General features: G+C 39.5%; 1 protein-coding gene across 3 annotated transcripts in view; it reads right to left on the bottom strand.

Moving 5' to 3' along the window:
* The window catches only part of KCNMB2 (potassium calcium-activated channel subfamily M regulatory beta subunit 2), a 424156-nt gene that overhangs the window by 26724 nt on the left and 382000 nt on the right, over positions 1-15432 (bottom strand). For all 3 annotated transcript variants that reach the window (XM_060405120.1, XM_060405123.1, XM_027958237.3), the window contains one exon: positions 334-504. In XM_060405120.1, the coding sequence (XP_060261103.1) occupies positions 334-504 (171 nt within the window). The remainder of the gene's footprint in view (positions 1-333; positions 505-15432) is intronic.

Genomic DNA, 15432 nt, shown 5'->3' on the forward strand with positions numbered 1-15432 from the left:
GACTGAACAACAGTAATGACACAGCATATTAGATCTTTCTTGAACCTCAATTTTGCTAATTTTATGAGTATATATATACTTACCTTATAGAACAGTTGTGAAAATTTAAAAAGTAATGTATGGCAAGTCCCTGGCACATAGTAGGTGGTTTACACATAGAACTATTTTTATCGTTATTATTAGATAACATCATTGACAGTAGTAAGTGCCAGGCACTAGTCTAAGTGCTTCAAAGCAAAGAAGGTAAGAAAGAGGACCTCGGAATTGCTAAGCTGTGTGGGAGGATGGAGAAGGAAGACAAAAGACAGCATCCCAAGCCCCCAGGGGTGTTACCTCTGCATGTATGAGCGCAGGAGTGTGATTCCCAGCAGAAAGTACATCATGATGGAGCACACCATCATGGCCAGTCCCAGGAGAATGGCCCGGTCCTCTCCTGCTTTCAGTGCTGTGACAGTTTTCCTTTTGTCCAGGAGGTCGTGGTCCCTGATTTTTTGGTAAATATTTCTGAGGTTGAAAATAATACAGTTTTACATGAAGTTCACAGTTAGTCAGTACAGTCCTAAAGAATAAGTCTCTGCACAGACCTTCCTCAGGCAGAGAGATCGAGAGGGGCCCTCCAAACCTGCCTGAGTGCAGTTGGACCCCAGCACGTGACCACTGCATCCCAACACATACACACACCCGGCCCGGAGCAGAAACAAGTCTCCCATCTTTACTTGGGGTGTATGCCTAGCTGTCAATACTTTTTCTTTTTTTCTAAGTCTGAAGAAAGAAAGCAATGCCCTCAGTTGTTTAGATAATGCTTTGGGTTTGTTTCCTTTGCCAACCCCCAGCTAATCATCACTGATCTTTCTATAGCCCGTAATACCTAATGGAACATTACTTCAAAGAAATGGCAACATATATCAGGAAACTATCAACTTAATGTTTTACTTTCCCTCAGTAGTAATAGACAGAATTTATTCTGGTTAACATTCTTAAGCGTAGGGTTGCTTAGAGCTCTGTTGACTTGAGATTTGTTAGAAATGTGGAGACGTCTGATAGTGACCCAGCCTTCTTTTCTTGTATGGTAAACATTTAAGCAAGTTTACAAAAATGTCAGTCAGATCAAGGCCAGACTCCAAAAGTTTGGATAGTTTTGTTACCATCTGTAAAATTTTTCAATCATTAAAAAAACAAAACAAAACAGATTGGAGTCACTGTCTCCTAGTTCAAAACCTGATTTCATGGCTTGCTAGCTGTGTGCGCTCTACAACGTCCTTATTCTAATTCCTAGTTCCTTGAAAAGTGGATATAATGTGTAACTACACTGTTATGGTTAAGTGAGATGACATAAGTAGGTGGAGAATGACTGACGTGAAGTATTTAACAAATGTTCCCATTTAAAAGTGGTGTGGGGAGCTACAGCTTTATGACATGGGCATCAGAACATCCCAAATTGCTGTTCTTCTCCAAAGAATTCCTAAAAGATAGAATGGCAAAGGAGTGAATAAAGTAAAAAGCTTCTTAGTGGAGGGTTGCATTTGAAACTAGGTCTGAAGGAGAAGGCAGAAAAGAGGTGAAAAATTGCTGGAGGTGCTGGCTGGTGGGAGAGAGACGTGAAAAGTATAGGCAGGAAGGCAGGGATTCTGGGAAGGCAGGAGACCAAGGAGCCATGGGGATCTTCTCCAGTTTCTGTGCTGAGAAGGGATCTTTGGATTTTAGGGTGCCGGATGAGTTTGGTGGGGGAGTGGCCGGTTTTCAGGACCTAGGAACAGAGAGACAGACTTCAGATTTTCCTTTCAAATTTTCATGACAAGTCACTCTCCTTGCTTGAAAAAGAACTAGAATCCAATGTGGAACTTTGCAGAGGAGGAAAGAGATATCTGTTATTTGTATAATTGTATGTATAGTTGGGGCTTCTATTCGGCTTCATGCTCCAGGATGGATGGCCTTACTGGTGTTAACAGCAGGCATACATTCTGGCGGCATGTTCATTCTGGGCTGGTTGTGAAGATATTTGGATTCCCTGCAGAAGGGTGAGAGCACACACATAGCATATTTCCAAAAGTTGTTAAGGAAGAGTACATATTAATCTTCTTTGGTGGCTCAGATAGTAAACAATCTGCCTGCAATGCAAGAGACCTGGGTTTGATCCCTGGGTCAGAAAGATCCCCTGGAGAAGGAAATGGCAACCCACCCAAGTATTCTTTCCTGGAGAATTCCATGGCCAGAGGAGCCTGGTTTGCTACAGTGCATGAGGTGGCAAAGAGTCCCATGATTGAGTGACCAACACACACACACATTAATCTGGTTATTGGCGTAAAAAATTAGCTGATTAGCTTATCGTCATTATTATTTAAAAGTTTTCTTCATGATATAGTTTATACAAATTTTTTCCTTGAGGAGTGGGTCCTTTGTAGTAGGAGGATCATAGCTGAATAGACGCCTTTGCTCCTCATCTTTTCATGGCCATGCCTTCCTGGCTCCTCCCTACTCTCAGTCACTCTTGGCCATTCTTTCTCTTCATTGAGAGGATGAGGAAGAAGCTCGGAGAGCCTGACATTTTCATTAACTCTCCAGCTCCCAAGCCCAGTGCTTCTGGACAAGCTGGTTTGCCCTGCCTTTGACTTCCACAGACTGGCCACCACCCATTCCCTAAGTTTCCCTGTTTTTTCTGAGATTTTATTTGGAAAATATAAGATTTATACGAAAGCTCTTAGACTTTATTCTCTATGAACCTGAATAATAATAATTAAAAAAAAAATCAGTGCCCATTCATCTAAAGCCAGGCTTCGAAACAAGAAAAGGCAGTCTGAGCGGCTTCAAAGACCTGCTGTAATAAACTGATGTTACTTCCCTGTTGTTATTTATCAACATGTATTTAATTCTAATGACTATACTGTGATTTGAATTTCCTGCAGGTAGAAGGCAGAAAGGGGGGAGCACAGTCTCAGATACAGAATAGTAGGCTGTTATACTGCCTCACTTATGGCAGTCTATACCCATTAAAAGACGCAGAGTAATCAGTCAGTTCTGTCACTAGAACAAGAAGCATATAAAAATGATTCAAATGGGTAATTTAAAAACAGATGACAATTTGGAAATAGTTAACAAATGTTCTTCACATGCTTTGGAATGTGTAGAGAAGAGGGAAAATGATTGGTTTCCACACAGGCTAAACACATCTGGGAAATCAGGATATTACTCAGCAAAATGAAAGTGGGTGAGTGAGATGGGACATACTCATGAAATTCATCAGTAAGTGATAATTGAATTAATGGATAAGTTAAAGGATGAATGAATGATTTGAAGGAATAGAAAATACATAGTCAACAAACTTATTTTGAGTGCTAGTAATCTCTAGTTACTGGGTATGTGGCCCCTACTCAATTCCTATTGGTCTTCCTAGACCGACATGAAAAAAAAAATCAACACGGGGTAGTAAACTCGGTGCCAGAGCCATTCACAGAGTGAGTGTAGAAGAGGAATAATTTTCCCACCCTGAGGGATGAGGACAGGGAGCAAGGACTGAGGTCAGGGAAGCCTTGCTGGAGGAGAAATGCATTAAACAGAATATTCAAGACTGAATCAGAGTTAACCCAATGAGACATGAAGTCAAGGGCATTTCAGACAGAAGTCACATGAACAAAGGATGGAGATTTAAAGTTACATGCTGACTGCCAGAAACCATACCAGTTTTACTATTAGTAGGATGAGTGTGGGACAGCGAAGATGGGGCAAGTAATTTTGGAAAGGTAGTAGGTTATGAAGAGCTTTTGTAGCCCATTTAAAGAGCTTGGCTTTTGCCCTTTAGTTAATGGGAAGCTGGTAGAGGGTGACATGACAGAGCTGAGTTTCCGAATGATCACTCTGGCTGAAGAGTGGAGATTAGATTAAAGACAGAACCAGACTTAAATCAGAAAGAAGAATTAGGGCATTGTTACTGCAGTGCTGGCAAAGGATGATGAAGGCACGATGTAGGAATCAGGTGGGAGAGATGGAGAGAAAAGGATGTATGGAGAAATATCTAGGAGATAAAACTTTAGGAGTTGGTGACTGATAAAATATAGGGGACGGCGAGGAAGTGAAAAAAGGGTATAGTTTAGATTGACGCTCAAGAGCTTAGCCTGAATGACTGGGGAAATGGCAGAGGGTGTTACAGCAGGGGTCCTACAGCCTATGCTTCAGGCTTCCCAAGAGGGGACTTTTGTTGCCTTGGCTAAGAAGGCAGGGGCTGCTTGTTCATTTATAGATTTTCTCCCCGACAGACATAGTGTCCTGAGTTCAGGTGAGGAGTGACTGATCTGATTGATGAGATAGATGAGATCCTGACTGTCAGAGGCCCTGTCTACCTGTTGTTGGTTTGAAGATCACTGTTTGTATGTGGCACAATCTTTTCCCCATCCTTTTGCACTTGCCTTTGTTCAGGCCTGGTATAAGCAGCCTTCTATAAGCCCCAGGTTGGGGAGGGAGTGTCCACTGTCTGAGACTAAGTGGGTCAGTGAGATGCCAGTCCCATGCCAAGTTGTCTTCAAAGCTGGGGGAAGGAACATGATGTTATATTTTGGGTATCAGGCCTAAACATCATGCTTCATACAAGGAAGTCTTGTACATTGGGTGTTATTCTGCCACTATGGGGGCGTCCCAGGAGGCTCAGCAGTAAAGAATCCGCCTGCAATGCAGGAGCTGCAGGAGACACGGGTTTGATCCCTGGGTTGGGAAGATCCCCTGGAGAAGGGAATGGCAACCTGCTCCACTGCTCTTGCCTGGAGAATTCCATGGACAGAGGAGCCTGGTGGGCTACAGTCCACAGGGTTGCACAGAGTTGGACACGACAGAAGTGACTTAGCCGGAGAAGGCAGCGGCACCCCACTCTAGTACTCTTGCCTGGAAACTCCCATGGACGGAGGAGCCTGGTAGGCTGCAGTCCGTGGGGTCGCTAAGAGTTGGACACAACTCAGTGATTTCACTTTCACTTTTACTTTTCACTTTCATGCATTGGAGAAGGAAATGGCAACCCACTCCAGTGTTCTTGCCTGGAGAATCCCGGGGACGGCGGAGCCTGGTGGGCTGCCATCTATGAGGTCGCACAGAGTCGGACATGACTGAAGCGACTTAGCAGCAGCAGCAGCAGCAGGAGTGACTTGGCATACATGCACACACTGCCACTACTAACAGAGTGGATAGTTCATCTCTCTTTGACCCTTTGTGTCTATTCTTGTGAATCTACTTACAAGAGGGTTGGGGGAGAAATAAGGGAAGGTTAGTATAGTTCACTGAAGTAGACCTGTAAGGAGGAATGATGAGTATGGGGCACAACTACAAAATCAGTTTCAAACATGAGGGATATGCAGCAGTAGGTACAGAGCAGGAATTTGAATTTGTTAGTCTCAAGGAAATCTAGCCTTGGTATGTCCTGGAAAGGCAGTATATTTAAGCACTATTGGAGCAGTTGTGGCTTCATAATTCTCCGGAACCATGAATCAATATGGTGGATACAAAGCAACACTTAAACATGTTTGCAACAATGAGTGGCACGTATGTGCAGTCTTTTCTACGTCTATATGGAGCATCCTGCCCAAATCCTTTTGGAGAATGTGAGTTATTCATAAAACTACAAGGCAAATTCAACAATAACAAAATATTTTACATACAAATTTTGATTGTCCAATAAAGCTATTATTTTTTACCCCAAGCAATAGTCAACACAATACGATTTTATTTCAAGTTCCATATTTGACTAGACGCTTAAAGTTTGATATTATTCCTATGATTCATAAGCAAATTATTTATGAGGTTGTGCACCTACAAACATGGACATAAAATGTGAAATGTGCAAAAACTTTTTTTCTCATTGGGCTTACCCATTTAAATTCAGATTACCTTGGTATTTAGCCTGCAGGAAGAAAACTTCAGGTTAAGGCAGGGTAAAGGTCATTTATTAATTCATTTGTTTACTCATTTGTCAACATTTTAGTCTTCAAAGATGAAACATTCTCTGCCAAGTTCTGGGAATACAAAGTGAATAAGATGTCCTGAGGGAGTTGGGTGAGACACAATCATTACAATGCATCATAAGGAAACGTATTATAATGAGTACAGAAAGGAAGCAAGTCAATATGCTAGGGGCCAGTTTGATAAAGTTTCGCTTACTGAATGGCTGATATACAAGATTGGCCCATTTGCCAGTTTATTGAAGGATTACTTTGCTAAATGAATAATTTGCCCACTTAATCACAGATTTGAAAAAGACTTATTTTAACGAGCATTGTTTTAAGTATAGTAAGTTAATATGAATATATTTTCTTATGAATATTTTTAAATGATATTTTTAAAGTACATTCAATTATATTCTTCTTACGAATATGTTCTTTTCAACAGTATTTTAAGATCTGTTTGATTTTTTTTAAAGCTAAGTAAGTTTCCTAGGGAGGTTTAGTCTCTTTATAAACATATTCTTATGAATATATTCATAGATGTATCTTTTTGAATCTGTGTATGAATATATTCTTCTAATAGATATAGCAAAAATCTAGCATTTCACTTGGAACCTTTCCATTTATAATTTTTTTTTATGATTTTTTTTCAAGTCCTTTTTAGAGTCATTTGCTGTTTTGCTAACATTTTAGCATCACTGAAATTCTTGTGGCAAGTTTCACATTGACTACTTTGACAGATTTGGCAACTTTATCAATTAACAAAAATTTGTTTCTTTCAACTATTCATAAGAATATGGTCATTGATTTTGATGGGAATTTTTAATATCTTTTTGAAGTTTCTGTTGTTTTATTTGTAGTTTTATTTTGTCCTTTGGAAAAGACCCTGATGCTGGGAAAGATTGAGGGCAAGAGGAGAAGGGGGAGACGGAGGATGAGATGATTGGATGGTATCACTGACTCAATGGACACATGAGTTTGAGCAAACTCTAGGAGACAGTGAAGGACTGGGAAGCCTGGTGTGCTGCAGTTCATGGGGTTGCAAAGGGTTGGACACAATGCAGCAACTGAACAACAACAGTTTTGTCCTTATAACAAAATGTTTATTTGTCTCTGCTCTTGTCCTGTTATTGAAACAGGAGGGAGCTGGATAAAACAGGTGGGACCCTCCGCTGGGGGTAAAATGAAGAGCAGAATCAGCATAACGCAGTCGAACTTGCTGATCCTAGAGGGAAACCCAAGGGCAGAGAGGAAAGGAAACAAAGAAGGCAGAGAGCAGTAGGGCATGGCTGGGGTGGGGGAAGGGGAGGAAGGCCAGAGAACAGGGAGCCTGGAGACAGAGGGTGTCTGGAACACAGACGGAAAGGCAGAGAGGCAGAGAGACAGAGGGACAATGATTGCAGAGACTGAGAGACAGAGTGTCTGAAGGCCCCAAATCTGGGTTCCTTGAAGCCTTTTTGGTCCCTGCTAATCCATAGAACTGTGGTTTTTACTGCATAACTAAATTTGATAAATTCACCAAAAAGATCAATTTGCAAATGGATTAATATTTGGCATAATGGCTATCACTGTATTGGGCATTCCTTGAACTGGGCAACTGGTGGATTGGTGATGGATTTATTGACTCAGGACTGTGATTTATCAGCATAAATGGTTTTAATTTATGTTTAATAAAACCAGTGTGGCCATGACTTAGTTTAAGTGGTGATAGTTAAAGGGTCCAGTAAGAGACTGGATTAAGTCTCCAATGAGCAAACAATTGATAAGGTGAATAGTATCCAGACAGCATGTGAGAGAATAGGGTAGCTGAATGTGGTTGGATTCCAGCATCCAATGGATGGAGGATGACAGGTAGTGAACTCATTAGATAAGAAGGGTTCAGAGATAACGGGTCTTATATGTCTTCTGAAGTTAGAGGAGCCACTAGAAGAATTTAAGCAAGAGAGTGATGTAATTAGGTTGCACTTTAGAACAAGGGTCCCCAACCTCTAGGCTGCAGACCTGAACTCCTGTCAGATCAGCAGTGACATTAGATTAGAAATAAAGTGTACAGTAAATGTAACGCACTTGAATCATCCCCAAACCATCCCCACCTTCCCAGTCCTTGGAGAAATTGTCTTCCAAGAAACCAGTCCCTGGTGCCAGAGAGGTTGGGATCTGCTTCTTTGGAAAGATGCCTCATGTCAGCGGTGTGGTTGACCGTTTGGGATGGTTTATACCTGGAGGCTAAGAGATTGGTTCTGAAACTCTCCCAGCATTTCTGATGTTAGATAAAGAGGAGTTGAAAAAAAAAGAGGTGGCAGAGGAGATGAAAGTTTAGATCCAGACATCATTTATATAACCATGAACTGTGGATTTTAATGAGACTCTTTAGGTTGTCAGAGAAACAAAACCCAGCTAGCATCTTGGAACTAGAAAACGGCAAGAAGACAGGTCTGCCAAGGGTCACAAAGCAGTCAGAGAGGTGAGAGGCACTGGAAGGTGTAGGAAAGAGAAGGAAGGAAGGTATGAATAAAGAATTATGTGTATTTGAGGGAGGCCCTTCAGAAACATAACCATAATAACCGCAATACTTAGCACACTATTTATATTTATGCCTCTCTGGCCGAGTGAATATCGAGCTGCTCAAGAGTGAGAGCCAGAATGCATTCACCTTTGTAAGCTCAGTCTCTCGCGTTTATTATACTCACAAAGTATTTTCCTTTTATGTGGGCTAGAAATGGCTTCAATATGCTTAGGTTGTGCGGCAGCCAGCACAGGGAGGCTCCATGGCCAAGTGAAACCAAATAAATCAGAGGACCATGGCTAGAAGAGACTCCTGGCTTTTCTCTTCCTATCAGTGCCCACTGCATTTTACTGCTAATGTGTTTAGTATTCCTTCTAGAAAAATGTCAAGCTTCAATGGCACAGAGAGCTTTAGTTTCCAGACTTCAAGGAAAAGAGCCTTCTGTTAGGTACTATGAAGTGAATCTGCGGGGAAATGGATTGCTGAATGCCAGCTGAGCTGAAAGAGGCAGAGTTGCTGTGTACCTCTGCCCCAGGGGCGCTCAGTCTGTCATCTCATATGGTTGAGCTGGGAGTGGCTTGGGTTAAAACAGCTGTTGTTCTGCTGTGTTTTTGAGATGTATGTGTAACCTCATCTTCTACTAGTTCCAGATCTCATGGTTTTTTTTTTTTCCTTTGAACTAGTAGGTATATATTTATATGGTCCAATTTGATTAATTATTCTTCTGTTTTCATTCTTTTAAAGTATATGTTCCTTTGGGAGAAATGTGCTCATGGGAACAAATGACAGTCATGCTTAACAGAGTCATAAAAATTAACATACGGGGTTTTGTCTATGAACCTAATGTTATTATTGTCAGCTTATTAATTCACAGGAAGTCTTATTACTTTATGGATAAGAGAATAATGATGGAAGTAAAATTATGGAAACAAAAGTAGAAGTTCTTTGCTTTTACTCCTGCCTTTAAATTACCAGATCAATTTCCCAATGATACTCTAATATCTAATCCTCATTTCTTTTTACCTGATCCATTGACATATTACATCTGATAAAATTCTTTAGTGAAAAATATAGGAGGAATAGAAAATGATGCGGCTCATTCAGATAGGAGAGGGTACCCTTGTAACGTAAAGAGCCTTCGAGAAGAGACTCTGTGTGGGCCCCAGTATTTGGCTCTAGTGCAACAGTGGCAGAAATAGTTTTAAAAAGAGCTAGGATGACTCTACGCATGGAAATAAAAATAGTAAATATTAAATTTTAAAAATTAAAATTAAAAATATTATGAAAATATAGTTCCAAAGAACTTATGGGTCATAGAGTAAAACCATGATAGAAATTAGGATTCATTTAGAATTGAATGAGAAGAAAATCTATATAGAGCAACTAGTGGGCTACAGCTAAAGCAAAACAGATAGAACTGCATAATCTTAGATGTTCATATTAGATAAGAAGAGAGCTTGCAAATTAATGTGCTAGGCATCCAACTTAAGGATTTATTAAAAGATTAATAGAATATATTAAAAGAAAGTTTAAGGAAGACAATAAACATGAGTAAAAATAAATGGAATAAAAGATGCATTATATTAAAGAATCAGTGAAATCAAAGGTTAATTTTTGAAAAGACTAATGAAAGAGACACACCTGTGATGAGAATAAAAAACTAGAAAAGACTCAAATATCAGGCATTTAAAAACCAAAAATACAGGTACAGAATGAATTAGAAAGATGATAGAGGATATTAAAAACAACTTTATTACAGGATATTTTAAAACTTTGATATATAATTTACTCAAATATATAGGAAATTTTTACTCAAATATATAAAGAAATTCTTACAAACTTATGGCTTATTGACACTGCTTTGAAATAACTAGAAAATCTAGATAGTTCTAAATCATTAAAAAATTGAATCAATAAAAAATATCCTCAAAATGGAAATACGAGGCTCTAATGATTTATAGGTAAGTTCTACCTATGTTGAAGTCACTCAGTCATGTCTGACTCTGCGACCCTATTGACTGTAGCCTACCATTCTTCTCTGTCCGTGGGATTCTCCAGGCAAGAATATTGGAGTGGCTTGCCATTTCCTTCTCCAGGAGATCTTCCCAACCCAGGGATTGAACCCGGGTCTCCCACATTATTGCAGGCAGACTCTTTACCATCTGAGCCACCAGGGAATCATTTGGAGAATCATATTCAGAGAAAGACTTGATGACATAAAGACAGACATTTACCACAAATTAATTAATAGCTTTCATAAAGTTTCAATAAAAAATCATAAGAGTTTTTTTGGGGAAGTAGGGTAGGAATGATTGGACAAGTTAATTCTAAAAATTTATATGGGAGTGCAAACAACCAAGGATAGCAAATACAATGCTGATTACAAAAGAACAAATTGGGTGACTTTTGGTCCAGAAATCAAGATTCATTCTAATGCTAAAGTTGTTAAGCTCAGGTGTGGGGTTTGCTGAGGTAGACAGAATGACTGGTGGCACAGAATAGAGATTCAGAAACATATCCATGCATGTGTGGAAACCTAATACATGATATATGTGTACTTTTAGATCACTGTGGAAAGGGATAACTATTCAATGAAAGGTGCTGAGCAATTGGTTTTCCATACAGAAAAAAAGAGGTGCCTAGTTCACACCACAAACAAAAATCAACTTCAGGTGATTAAAGATTTTAGTTGTGAAAGGCAAACCTATGGCTGTACGTAAATTACCTGTACCGGAGCCTACCCTTTTGAACTTGGGATAGGAAGGGATTTCAGAATGTTCAGAAAATTGCTAACTGAGATCATACTAAAATTAAGAACTTTTGTCTATGAAAAGATATCATAAAAATACAAGTAAACTGGAAGATACAAGTAAACTGTATTTATTTGTACACGATAAACAGACAAAATGTTAATAGAGGCTTAACAAAAGTTTTTAATAGTTTATGTATGTACATGCATGCTCAGTCACTTCAGTTGTGTCCGACTGTTTGTGAACCTGTGGACTGTAGCCCACCAGGCTCCTCTGTCCATGGGATTTTCTAGGCAAGAACACTGGAGTGGGTTGCCAGGCCCTCCTCCAGGGGATCCTCCTGACCCAGGGATCGAACCCACATTTCCTGTGGCTCCTGCATTGCAGGCAGATTCTTTTACCACTGAGCCAAGGAAGCCTCTTTTTATAATTTACAAGCATTTTAAATTATTGCTGCAGGAGCATTGGTCTCAGTATTTGGTCTACTATACTGTCAGGAAAGGAAGTCTTATTGCTGTTTCTCTCCTCCATCTCTTTTGCTTCTCCTGGAACTCTTATTATTCACATGTAACTCTGATCCTTTTTCTTATGATTTCCATCTCTTTATACTTTCTCTCTGGATTTTGAGATATTTCTTTCACTTTATCTTACAGTTCTCTCATTTTATTTTCAGCCATTCTCTATGGTTATCATTCTATTAAGTTTTTAAATGAAAGAAAATAGAGGGTTTTATAAAGAATTCCTACATAAATAAGAAAAAGACAAAAATTCAGTAGAAAAATGGACCACATTATTGAACAGGCATTTCACAGAAAAGAACTAGGGAAGTACACATGATCTTATTAATCTGAAAAATGGGAATTGAAAGCACAATATCCTCTGGATAAATAAAAATTAAAACTCCCAACAAACTGTGGAAAATTCTGAAAGAGATGGGAATACAGACCACCTGACCTGCCTCCTGAGAAATTTGTATGCAGGTCAGGAAACAACAGTTAGAACTGGGCGTGGAACAACAGACTGGTTCCAAATCAGGAAAGGAGTATGTCAATGCTGTATATTGTCACCCTGCTTATTTAACTTATATGCAGAGTACATTATGAGAAATGCTGGGCTGGATGAAGCACAAGCTGGAGTCAAGATTTCCAGGAGAAATATCAATAACCTCAGATATGCAGATGACACCTTGCTTATGGCAGAAAGTAAAGAAGAACTAAAGAGCCTCTTGATGAAAGTGAAAGAGGAGAGTGAAAAAATTGGCTTAAAGCTCAGCATTCAGAAAACAGATCATGGCATCTTGTTCAATCACTTCATCACAAATAGATGGGGAAACAATGGAAACAGTGTCAGACTTTATTTTTCTGGGGGGGTGGGGTGCTCCAAAATCACTGCAAATATATGAATGACTGCAGCCATGAAATTAAAAGGTGCTTGCTCCCTGGAAGAAAAGTTATGACCAACCTAGATAGCATATTCAAAAGCAGAGACATTACTTTGCCGACTAAGGTCCGTCTAGTCAAGGCTATGGTTTTTCCTGTGGTCATGTATAGATGTGAGAGTTGGACTATAAAGAAAGCTGAGCGCTGAAGAATTGATGCTTTTGAACTGTGGTGGTGGAGAAGACTCCTGAGAGTCCCTTGGATTGCAAGGAGATCCAACCAGTCCATCCTAAAGGAAATCAGTCCTGAATATTCATTGGAAGAACTGATGCTGAAGCTGAAACTCCAATATTTTGGCTACCTGATGTGAAGAACTGACTCATTTGAAAAGACCGTGATGCTGGGAAAGATTGAAGGCGGGAGGAGAAGGGGACAACAGAAGATGAGATGGTTGGATGGCCTCACTGATTCAATGGACATGAGTTTGAGTAAACTCCGGGAGTTAGTGATGGACAGGGAAGCCTGGTGTGCTGCTGTCCATGGGGTTGCAAAGAGTTGGACATGACTTAGCGAGTGAACTGAACTGAAAACCCCCAAACTCTAGAGCAACAGAATCACATCTACAACTGCTTTGGAAAATGATGGCATTGCGTGGTGAAGTAGAAGCTGTGCATACTTTGAACCAACTATTTCTCTTAGGTGTACAGCCTAAGAAATACTTGTATATATGTACAGAGGCAGATGCATAAGAAGTATTACAGCAGCATTGTCAGTACAAAACTGGAAATAACGCTAATATCTATGGGCAGTAGACTGGATGCATAAATGGTGGGATCTTCATAAAATGGCATACTACAAAGCAGACAAAATGAGCTACAGCTACTCACATCAGCACTGATAACTTGAAAAATCATGGGATCATGTTTGGTGAAAAAAGCCTGCTGCAGAACAATTCATATGGTATGTTTCCATTTGTATAAAGTCTTCAGACATTCAGAAGTAAACAATGTATTGTTTCAGCATTCAGATATGATTAACTCATTTTTTTTTAATTTTTATTTTTATTTTTTATTTTTATTTTTTTTAGTTTTTTATTTTTTAAATTTTAAAATCTTTAATTCTTACATGCATTCCCAAACATGAACCCCCCTCCCACCTCCCTCCCCATAACATCTTTCTGGGTCATCCCCATGAACCAGCCCCAAGCATGCTGCATCTCATGAAGAAGAGCAAGGGAATAATAAACAGGAGGGTGGTTATATCTGGGTGGGGGTTGGAGCAGGGAGGGGACACAATTTAGGAAGCATCCTCAGGGGCTTCAAAAATTCCAGTTTTATTTTTTAATCTTAGTGAAGGGTACTCAGATGTTTATTTTGTCATCATTCTCTGTATGTTTTGCGTGTGTGCTAAGTTGCTTTAATTGTGTCTGACTCTTTGCAACTCCGTAGCCTGCCAGGCCCCTCTGTTCATGCGACTCTCCAGGCAAGAATACTGGAGTGGATTGCCATACCCTCCTCCAGGGGATCTTTAGGGATTGAACCTGCGTTTCTTATGTCTCCTGCATTAGCCAACAGGTTCTCTACCACTAGTGATAACTGGAAAGCCCTTTCTGTATGTTAACATGTGATAAATGTTACTTTACATTAATTCAACATTTAATAGAAGCAATCCAAAGAATATTTTATGAACTCAGTGGTAATATCCTTAGTCAGTAACCTCTCTCTAATAGTTATTACTGCTATAACTTTATTTTGCTGTAGCTCTATTTATTTAAAGCAAAACTTTATTTTGCTTCCTGCAATTTAGAGAATAACATTGGGTCACCTAACAAAGAAATTTAATCAGAGAAGGAAAAGTATTCACATCGCTGGGCATTCCTTCACAATGGAGCACAAAGATAGAAACCAGTATTTTGCATATAGCAGATGATCACAAAAACAGGACTGGGTTTGAATTAAAATAATTCAAAAAATTTACATTTTTGAAAAACATATAAAGTTGACTTCAGATTCCTCTGAACCATAAAAATTAGGCTTCAAAATTTTCAGTGGACTTTTCCTTCCACTTGGTTGCTCTGCCTGCCTATAAGCTTGTTTCCTGATGTTCTATCTCTTGAGGAATCCTAGGGAAGCCAATATCCTAACAGGTTTGGCTCTGGTCTCAGAACGGGCAGTGTGGTGTGCCTGGCCCCTTGGATTGTTGGGGGAAACACAGCTGGAGAAGCTGGATGTATAGAGGCCAGGTTTGCAGGATAAGAAACTGAGGGTGGAATTATTACAAGCAATTATGGGCAGTAGTTCCAGATAACCTAGTTAATTTATTTCCAAATAATTAACTTGAGGACCTTGATTATCTAGATTTATGATCAGCCATCATTGCCTTCTTTATCACCATGACTACTGCCACCAAGAGAATTAGGCAGAGCCATAGCTGCCGTTTAAAGTCCTGCTGCTTGAGTCTTGTCCTACAAGAGTCTGTGAATTAGGCAGTGAAGATGGAGATGTGGTCAAGAAAGAGGTACAGACAAACGAACCAACATCAAACTGAGGATACTGGCATAGTACCAGATTCTATTGCTGTATTCTTTGGCTGTTGTTCCATTTGTCTTTGACTTTGTAGGCCAAAGTCATTCAGATTGATTTCATAAAACTTGACATCCTCGTCCCATAAATAAAGCTTGCTGAAAATGATTTACTTATAGTCGATATTTTAATTATTTTAAATCCCATGATTATTGAAATCATGCTCTGGAAATAAAACCATGAAAGTAGTGATTTAAGAATTTTATAGAATCTTATTTGTGCAGAATATGAAGCTAATTATTTGCTCATTTTAATTCCACAAATATAGCCAATATATCATGTTAGCATATTTATTAT

The sequence above is a fragment of the Ovis aries genome, chromosome 1, assembly GCF_016772045.2.
Source record: "Ovis aries strain OAR_USU_Benz2616 breed Rambouillet chromosome 1, ARS-UI_Ramb_v3.0, whole genome shotgun sequence".
NCBI classification, from domain to species: domain Eukaryota; kingdom Metazoa; phylum Chordata; class Mammalia; order Artiodactyla; family Bovidae; genus Ovis; species Ovis aries.